Source organism: Lactuca serriola, chromosome 9, assembly GCF_051521515.1.
Source record: "Lactuca serriola cultivar US96UC23 chromosome 9, Lser_US96UC23_V15, whole genome shotgun sequence".
NCBI classification, from domain to species: Eukaryota; Viridiplantae; Streptophyta; class Magnoliopsida; order Asterales; family Asteraceae; genus Lactuca; species Lactuca serriola.
The window spans coordinates 83,730,048-83,740,629 of record NC_136416.1 but is presented as its reverse complement, the minus strand read 5'-3'; the positions used below and the strand labels follow the sequence as shown (position 1 = coordinate 83,740,629).

Genomic DNA, 10,582 nt, shown 5'->3' with positions numbered 1-10,582 from the left:
GAATTTCTCTAAAGCAAAGACAATAGATAGAAATTCTTTCTCAATTGTCGAATAACTGGCTTGCGCACTATCAAGTTTTTTTGAGGCATAATAAATGACATGAGGAACTCGGTCTTTTCTTTGCCCTAACACTACACCAACCGTGTGATTTCTAGCATCACACATGATTTCATAGGGTAAAATCGAATCCGATGATTGAAGTATTGGTGTTGAGATTAACAACTCCTTCAACTGATCAAAAACTTGCTTGCACTCTTTGGATATCTCATAGCATCATAGATGTTGAAATGTATCACCTCTCCATCAAACTCCATGGACAACGTACCATCATAAACATCAATTTTTCTCCAGACTGTTTTCAAAAAGGGTCTTCTTAGAAGAATTGAACTCAAATTTGGCGAGTCATCATCATCCATGTCAAGGACATAAAAATATGCTGGAAATACTAAATCATTCACTTGGACTAACACATCTTCTAGCACACCTTTTGGATGTACCAAAGACCGATCAGCCAATTGAATGATCACCCCGGTCTTCTTCAATATGCCAATATTTAAAGTTTTGAAAATAGAATATGGAAAAACATTGATAGAAGCTCCAAGGTCTAGCAGAGCTCGTGGAAGATGAAGATTACCTAACTTGCAAGGAACCATGAAAACACCCGAATCCTTACATTTTTTAGGTAGTCTTTTCTGTAACACTGCAAATACATTTTCACCTATTTTGACTGTTTCATTCCCTTTTAATCTTTTCTTATATGTGCATAATTACTTAAGGAATTTAGCATACCTAGGGACTTGCTTGATGGCATCAATAAGAGGAATATTTACCTCAACCTTTCTGAACATCTTCATAATCTCATTGTCTACCCTTTCACGCTTTGACTTGCTTAACCTTGTGGGAAATGGAGGAGGAGTGACTTTTACTTCAATGGTAACTTTCTTTGAAGGTGCTTTTGACTTCTCTTCTTCTTTCTCTAACTCCATCTCTTCTTCTTCTTCAATCATTTTTAGACCTTCATATTCTTTTTCATTTCTTAAATTGATTGCACATGCATTATGCTTTGGATTCTTTTCGGTTTGTGCGGGTAGTTTGCCTTATGACTCCAATTTACTCACAGAAGTGGCGAGTTGAGTCATTTGTTGCTCCAAGTCTTGATACTCGCCTTGGTCTCATTTTGAAATGTTTGAGTACTTGTGGCTAAACTCTTGATAATATCTTCCAAAGACATTCCCGATCCGCTTGAACTACTTCCTTGTTGCATGTTTTGAGGTTGGAATTGAGATTGATGGGGAGGGTGATTTGGCTGGAAATGTGGTTGATAATTTTGTTGGTGATGCATTTGATTTTTAAATGGAGGTCTAGGTTGATAAGGTGGTGGCCTCGGCTGAAAATTGGCATTGGTTTACTTCTTGGCTGAAAGTTTCCTTGTTGTTGACTTGAAAATGCCATAGCTTGAACCGACTTTATATCTTCTTGTAACATCGGACACATATCAGTGGGTTGTCCAACTTGTGTACAAATACCACAAGGTCTAACTGTTGGTGGTTGCACACCCTTGTCCTTAGAAAACATCATTACTACTTTAGTCAACTCAGAAAATTGACTCTCAATTTTTGGGGTAGAAATTTCTTTCACTCCTCTTGGTGCATCATTATACTATTCTTCTTCTTGAGTTGTATGCTTGGATTCTTCTGCCATGTTCTTGATAAGAGCTCTGACTTCTGATGAAATTTTATCAGCTATTGATCCACCACTAGATGCATTGAGCAATCTTCTATCTTAAGATGACATTCCTTCACAAAAATATTGCAACAATTGATACTCTAAAATCCTATGTTTTGGACATCTTGAACATAACTTCTTGAACTGTTCCCAGTAAGTATGCAAGGCTTCTCTCTTTTGTTGCTTCATACCAATGATTTCCCTGCGTAAGGCTGAAGATCTTATTTCTAGAAAATATTTGTCCAAAAACATTCATGCAAGTTCATTCCATGTTGTGACTGACCTCGGTGGTAAGTCATAGAACTACTCCTTGGCTGAATCTTGTAAAGCAAAGGGGAATTCCCTTAACTTGATTTGATCTTCAGTAACTTCATGTGGCTTTATTCCCACAAAGACAACATGAAATGCCTTAAGGAATTTATGTGGGCCTTCATTCTCAAGACCACGAAATGAAGGTAACAAATGAATGAGTCCAGATTTGAGTTCAAAGTTTATTGATGCAGGATAATTGATGCATAATGGTTGTTGGGTAACATCTTGAGTGGCCCACTGTCTAAAGGTTTGTTCGGGTGGTGGATTTGGGGGATTTTGGTTTCTTCCATGGTTGTCTCCCATGGTAGGAGTAGGTAAAAATTTTTAGATTCGGGTAAAGGTGAAGATGGTGGGGTAGAATTTTTGGATGTTGGTGAAGATGTGGTTGATGGGTTTGATGAAGAAGATTTGGATTGTTGTTTCTATAAAAGTTTGGCTTGCTTCCTTCTTTGTTTTGCAAATTTCTCTATCTCCAAATCAACCGGTAAAGGTGTACCTGTGCGAAAAGATCTTGGCATAAACAATTAGTACTACTGTATCTCCGACAACGGTGCTAATTTGTTTGGTGGTCAAACCAACAAATAATGGGATAAAAATAACAATAAAACTCTAGTCACTGTTATTTCATACACTAAAGATAGTATAGAGTAAGCAGGGTCGGTCCACAGGAATACGAGACTACTTATTTAGCCACACATGTCTAAGTTAAACTACAAATTCAACAAGTTAGATCTTCAAATTAACTTACAAAAAACAAATTAAAGTGTTTCCAAGATGCTAGATGACGATATAATCCCCCAAAATCGCCCCCTTGAAGGTCCAAGTCGAAGTTATCTTTGAATGTACCAGTAACCAAAGATAAATCGGAAGTTAAATTTTGAAAATCCATCAAATCATGTTACACGGCCCGTGTAATGTATGCCTTGCCAAAGCACATACCGTGTAATGTAGTACATATAAGTCATTTTCTGATTTCCTTCATTTCTTCATTTTAGCTCCGAAAGTTCCGAAATTTCACCGAGAGCTTCCCTTGACTATCCTAAGCATGCTCCAATCTTCAAATCACCCTGAAACATCCACAGAAAATGGTGAAATATCGATAAATCCTTGATAATGTCCTTAAATGCAAAATGTATGAAAATTACACTAAATATGCAATGCAATGCTATAAATAAACATGAAATTAACCTATGAAAAGGTGAACCTTATGAACCTAACAATCACAAATCATGAAATCGGGAAACAAAATTTGGAAAATGAGATTGATTATAATCCAAGAATCATATATGTATGATATCTAGTAGAACGGGGGAATATTTGATCACTTATCTTAGGACCAATGTCTGTTCAGATCAGAGTTTGACAGTTGCTATGGAAGCACTCTTTGATGTTTAATTTAGAAGTTATACTGGTAATTGCGGTTATAGACTTAGCCAAGTGGGACATTGTTAGATTAGGTGTCTGAGCTAATAACTGAATCAGTATATACCTTAATTATTAACAAAGTTCTTTTAGGTTGCCCTCAAACCTAGTAATTGAATATGATGACTTTTAGAGATAGATAGATAGCTAGAGAGGGAGAGAGAGAGAGAATACTTTATTGATTTGTTATATGATTAATAAATAGCAATAAATGAATTTATTAATATGTTATGAAAATGATATATTAATTATAAATTGTATTATTTAACTAATAATTAATTAGAAATTAATTTGAATTAATTTTGAGATTAATTAGATTAATTAAAAGTGCAGGGAATGTTCGGTTATTTATTGAAAGTTGAAGCAAGAAGACTCTAGCACCCCATGGGATAGGGTGGACGAAAATTGGCTACCAATAGCCTAGATTTTTCGTCCAAGGAGTTTAAGATAAGCAAATAAGGCAGCTTGATTATTATATTAATCTAGGCCTTATCCCAAAAACCTTAGCTTTGGCTCCAAGTTTTCTTCAGCTATATAAACTCATCCCTGACTTCATAATTTCAGCCACTCCTCCTTCTCAAGAGATAACTGAAAATTTGTCTCTCTCCTCTCCTCTCTAAAAAGCTTCTTGTTGTTAGGATTGGGTGTGAACCATTAGAGGTATGACACTTGTGGTACTAGCTTCCAAATCAAAGAAGAAAGGATTCTTAATTGTTTACTACACCAATCAAAAGGTATGGTTTTTCTTCTACAATTTTCGAAATTACCTAAGGTTATAGGGTTATTGTTGTTTAATAGAATCTTACATCAATAGTACTATGACTTAGATTTTTAGGTTGCATGTATCCTTAAGTGTCAAGGATTTATCTGTGTTAATACATTTAAAATCATCACTTATTATAAGATTTATTATATAAGAGTTAACAACAACGTCATTGATATATTTAAAAAAACATATATTTGTAAAGATTTCAAATACATTGTTATATTTTGCATAACGTGCAGAATACAACAATGTAAAATACTCCAACCATATTTATTTGAAACCTACAAAACTTTTCATCTTCTCTTCTAATTAATACTAACCAACCACTACAACTCCAAAGTTTTATAACATAGCATACTTATGATCATTAATTAGTTAATATAATCATGAAGGTAAATTATACTGCTAGGATTTCTATTTTGATGACTAAATATGGTTTATACGTTTGTTTATTATGTATAAAGTTTTTGAATATTGAAAGGTTAATGAGTATCTAGGGTTTAATTTTCAGTTTTATTATTTTCCTTTGATGTTTGAAGTTATTGGAGCTTTTAACCTTCTCATTACAATCACGTCAATGACGTAATATAAGAATTATTATTTTTATAGTTAAAGGAAACGACGTAAATATTTATCTAATAACATATCTTTATTTATTTTTAAATAACTAATTATAAACACATTAATATTCATCCACTTAATATAATATGAGTTTGACAAATACAATAATGATGATTTTGGTTCGACTAAAAAATTAATTTCAAGTATATTTTCTTGAGTCAAGAGCTAAAGAATTTATTTTATTAACATGCACGAGTTTTGGAAATCCCAACAATATAGGTATCCAAAATTAGCTAACTAGCTATGGAAATACTTTGTGTCCCGAGTTCAACAGTGACATCTGAATTGACTTTCATTCTCGGTGGAAATTTTGTGAATTTTGAATGAAGTTCCATGACACTTACAATTTTTTTGAAAATACGATTCATCAATCGCATAAAGATGTTCAATGCGTTCAACAACCTGAAAGGCATGAACATCCATTCATAACCCGTCCCTTTGTTTTGAAAGCGGACTTCCATTCGTCTCCAAGTCTCATTCGAATATGATGATACCTGCTATGCAAATCGATCTTTGAGAAAATGATCGCTTCATGCATTTGGTCAAGTAGATCATCAAATCTCGGAATAGAAAAATGATACTTGATAGTTATCATGTTTACAACTCAACTATCAATGCACATTCGAAAAACCATCGCCATGTTTCAATACTAACAAGGTGGTTACGATGCAAGGAGTCACACTCTCTTATATCAACTCCTTTTTCGATCAACTCATTCACTTTCCTATGCAATTCTTCATACTCTTTTGGGTTCATCAAGTATGCAAATTTCTTTAGGATAGATGATTCAAATAGGAAGTTGATACATTGTTGTACATCTCTCATTAATGGTAATCCATGTGAGATTTCTCCGGGCAGCACGACTACAAAATCAACTAATAAAGGTTGAACTAGGGACATGACAAATTATTGGCTTCCATTCCATTAGCTTATGTTATCACGAGGGAGAAGATATATATATATATATATATATATATATATATATATATATATATATATATATATATATATATATATATATATATATATATATATATATATATATATATATATACACCCAGCGGGTAGCAGTTCCAAATAAACGAGAACCGGAACCAGAACCGCTTAAAGCGGTTCCATAACTTTAGGAACCGGAACCGGAACCGCTTAAGGCGGTTCTAGTTCCAAAACCGGCAGTTCCGAGGCGGTTCCGGTTCCAAAAGCGGGTACCTAGTTCCAATGCTCCCTAATTTTGAAGCCGATAATCATGATCAAAATCTTTTGAGACGGTAACATTTAAATCTCGTCGGAGTATAATGCTTTTCCATAATCAGGATACACTACTTACACCTCTTCTTTTAGTTCTTCTATGTCGGTATCATACTTGGGCATTATTTCTTTTTCTACCAATGTCACGAGCTACGTAATCAGGCAATCTCGTGATATATGGCCAACTCCTTGTCATTTCAAAAACAACGAAGTAACTGGTGCGGACGTCATATTTTAGGATACATACGTTAACATTGGTTGTTAGTGTTGGCATGTAGATGGTTAGTTCTACTTTTAGAGCCAAGTGACACATGTTAAAATAGGTCAAATATTGTTGGAGATTAACCACCTATGAAATCTCAGGTCGGAGGCCACAGAAAAACTAGACAACAATCGTCTTTTCTTCTTCGTTCGCATCACATCACATACGTGGCCTTGGTAGCATTTCATATATAGTATAGTTTTTTTAATCATTCTCAAGTTGGAGGCGACAGAAAATCATGGATTTTTTCATTGTTTTTTGTAAGTACATGAACAAAGTTCATATAATATTTTTGCAGTTAATAAATAACATTTCTTAGTATAGTTTTTTTTTTTTTCGAGACTATTGTTTTAGCCATTTTACCGTGCTCACTATCATTTCACTATGGGCACTTGAAAATTAGTGGTTTGAAGACATTTTTTTTTTCTTATTTTAGTTAATTTTTGGAGAAAACTTAATGATTTCTGTTAAATTTGTCATTTTCTATTAGATTACATTTTCTATTAGGTTACATTTTTTTCTATTTTTCGTTAATTTTTGGAGAAAACTTGAAAATTAGCGGTTAGAAGACATTTTTTGTAAGACTTTTAGATCTTTAAAGTTTTCTATACAAGTAAATGCTATAACTTCTAACTTTCCGACATCAACCGTAACATATATTTGGATTTTGGCATATTATTTCGTTACATATATTTAAAATTATGAAATATTTCTTGGTATTCACTCTTATTGGATGAAGTTTATCCGGGAATCTCCTGTTGCTATCTTTTTTTAATGGGCATGCGTGTGTTACGTATTGAGCATAAAAAATCAAACTTTTTTGTGATAGTAACATTAGAAGACTCTAGTCTCTAGTGTTTCTTTTCAAGTTTAATACTATTATATCTTTTTGTGGTTTGTCCATTTTGATACCAAATAAACATGACTTTCCCATATCATATTAATCTCCCTTTGACAAAATTCACAAAGCTCCAATACAGCTACATACTTAGCGTACATGAATAGCATGCTAGTATATAATAAAACAATATTATTTTAACATTTTCTTAATTATTACCTCATCATAGAACTGTAATATTTTATATTAATTTTTTAAATATATATTTTGTCCTCGAGTTGAGTGCTTCTGAAGTTCTGATAATGAAAATAATTCAAAAGCCATAACTTTCCCCTTTTGAAATCATATATAGATCCACCAACAAAATCTACAATAGCTGTCGAGGATCATATATTTGTTCCTATGCATCCGATTATTTTATCCAAATTCTCTGTGAAATTCACATCAGTCATCACAATCACCATCACCGAACTCCCCCAAATTCAGTCATGAAACCAGAGATCAACCGAGATTCGATTGCCACCACCGCCCTTCTCCCGAAGTCACAACCACCGGAAAATGAAATCGCCGGAACTTCTTCTCTCTCCGGCGCCGTATTCAACGTCTCAACCAGCATGGTTGGTGCTGGAATCATGTCGGTTCCAGCGACTCTCAAGGTCCTCGGCATAATCCCAGGGTTCGTTATGATCCTGATAACGGCGTTCGTAGTCGAAGTCACGGTGGAGTTTCTATTGAGATACACCAATTATACCGGTGAGGCGAACACCTACGGCGGCGTAATGGCTGAATCGTTCGGGAAATTTGGTTCCATTTCACTTCAACTCTGTGTCATGATTACAAACCTCGGAGCCCTAATTATCTACCTGATTATCATCGGTAAGTTTATAAATCACTATTCCTGTGTTTTGCAACCTAAATTGACTCGATTTAAATTGAAGAATCGAGTTGCTAATACTTGATCTCACATCATAGGAGACGTTCTATCTGGATCGCAATCCGATGGGGTATTACACTCAGGCATTTTACAAGAATGTTTTGGATTTCACTGGTGGAATTCGCGTGCGTATTCGGTCTTGTTCGTTGTGATCTTCGTGATGCTTCCGCTTCTTTTGCTCCCTCGAGTAGGTTGGTATTGGTATGGATTCCGATTCGCTTTCGAAGAACTTTGATTTTTAAGATCAAACTGACTGATTATTATCACTCACAGAATCATTATGCCATGCTTCGGCTGTTTCGATTCTCCTAGCAGTGGTGTTTGTCGTTATCATCTCCGGGATGGCGGTTTATGCCATGTTGGAAGGGAAAACTCAAGAACTCAGACTCATTCCAGATTTTGGCGATGGATTCTCTTTCTTTAATCTTTTCACAACCATCCCTGTTCTGGCTACTGCCCTTGCTTGCCACGTCACTAGTAAGAATTCATTTTCTATTTAAATGCAAAAAAAAACTAGTCACTTATATTCATGTAGTTTATTCTAAAATATTCTTTCCATTAATGCAATTTATTCTAAAAAAATAAAATCCAAATATAACATTGTATTTTTATTTTTTTTTTCTTATTATGACATTGTACTTTAAAAAAATACTTTAGATATAAGTAACATTGTTATAATTAGGTAAAGATAATTTGTTAGAAAAGTCCAAATATTTTGGAAAAGATTACGATTAAGTTCCAATTTTTTTAACATAAAAGTTCCGATCATTTCATTTGTGCTCTAATTAACGAAAAAGTCATTTTCTTTTCTTTTAATAGGAAATGATATATTCTCATGTAAAATCAAATAATCGGAACTTTTCTGTTAAAAGAAAAAAATCGGGTTTTAATCGTAACTTTTCCCAAAATATTGTGACTTTTCTGACAATTTCCCTTAGGTAAATCTTTTAAAGTACAATGTTTTAATAGAAAAAAAATAAAATTAGGATCATATAATAAGCAAAACAAAAATGAAACTATGTTGCTACATTTTTTTTTGGATTTTAACCTAAAAATAATAAATACTGTGATAAGATGCAATAAAAAATGCTTCTGATCACAGTATACCTCATCGTTGAGGAACTTTAGCCGACAAATGTATTGTTGGACCACACAACGTGATCCAACAGTACATCTGACCGTATAATTCAAACGCATATGTGATTATTTAACATTTTTCATTATTCAAATTTATAGTTCATCCGGTACGAGCCGAACTTGAAAATCAATCGGACATGACATCCGCGGTGCGGATCTCTTTAATCCTAAGTGTAGCAATCTACTTTGCGGTTGGGTTCGTAGGGTACCTTCTTTTTGGCGATTCAATCATGGCCGATATGTTAGTCAACTTTGACGAAACTTCTAATTCGCCAGGTGGCCTAGTCATCAATGCAGTCGTTAGGTTAAGCTATGCGGTCCATCTTATGCTTGTTTTCCCCGTGATTTTTTACACATTACGTGCTAACATGGACGAAATGATTTTTCAACAAAAAACACTTCTCGCAAATGACACTACAAGATTCGTGTCACTCACGTGTGTGTTACTTGCTTTCATATATTTCATCGCAATTGCCATCCCGAATATTTGGTACTTCTTTCAGTTCATGGGATCGACTACGGTTTCTTGTATTGCATTCATATTCCCCGCTGCTATTGTTCTCAGGTATCAGCTATCAGCTATCAACTACTATACAAAAAAAAAAAAAATCTATTTTTAGTCGGTTTCATTTTAGTGAAGTTATTTTCAAAATTGATTTCCAATAGATATTTGTTTTTATTTAATGAGTTATGTTTTTGTATTGATAGGGATGTTCATGGGATTTCTTCGAGAAAAGATCGGGTGATGGCGATAATGGTGGTAGTATTGGCTTTGGTGACTAGTGGTATTGCCATTTCAACAAATTTGTATAGTTCGATAGGGAATTCTACATGATTTTTTTTCTTCTCACAAGACTAATAAATAGGAGTTTAAATTGTAACATTTTAAATGTTGTCATCTATAGAAGAAAAACAAATGCTCTATGAATCTTTGCATGAAGTTGAGATGTATGCATTTTGCATAGGCTTTTTAAAATTTCATTTTTTAGAATATACGTTGTTTGGGTGTTTGACTGTTCGTTACGAAAAATCAGGTCAATTATATGTTTTTTTTGTCAAAAGTACTTGAAACAATAATAAAATTAGAACTTTGTAAATTTAAAATTTTGATTTATAATGACATTAATTTTAAAGAAAAAGAATAGCAAGCAATCCTTAAAACGAATGATAGTTGGAGTGAAGAATTGAAACAAAGGCTATGCCAATATTGCCGGCTGAACTCCTTCACTCCTTTGTGTTTCTTTGTGGTATATGTTTGAACCATATCCGCGTTGTTCGTTTGAAACAATGATATATTTTTAACAAAACTTTATAATT

At 33.8% G+C, this 10,582-nt stretch overlaps 2 protein-coding genes across 2 annotated transcripts; one reads left to right on the top strand and one right to left on the bottom strand.

Moving 5' to 3' along the window:
- Positions 1-227: 227 nt before the first annotated feature.
- Positions 228-1,007, bottom strand: LOC145075901 (uncharacterized). The gene is made up of 2 exons (XM_079021978.1): positions 790-1,007; positions 228-747 (listed from the first exon to the last, which is right to left on the bottom strand). The coding sequence occupies exons 1-2, from the start codon at positions 1,005-1,007 to the stop codon at positions 228-230; spliced, it is 738 nt and encodes a 245-aa protein (XP_078878104.1).
- A 6,477-nt stretch (positions 1,008-7,484) lies between these two features.
- LOC145073957 (amino acid transporter AVT6C-like) lies at positions 7,485-10,241 on the top strand. Its single transcript, XM_079020415.1, has 5 exons — positions 7,485-8,070; positions 8,167-8,319; positions 8,402-8,605; positions 9,365-9,830; positions 9,974-10,241. The coding sequence occupies exons 1-5, from the start codon at positions 7,683-7,685 to the stop codon at positions 10,098-10,100; spliced, it is 1,338 nt and encodes a 445-aa protein (XP_078876541.1). The 5' UTR covers positions 7,485-7,682; the 3' UTR covers positions 10,101-10,241.
- The last annotated feature ends 341 nt before the right edge of the window (positions 10,242-10,582 follow it).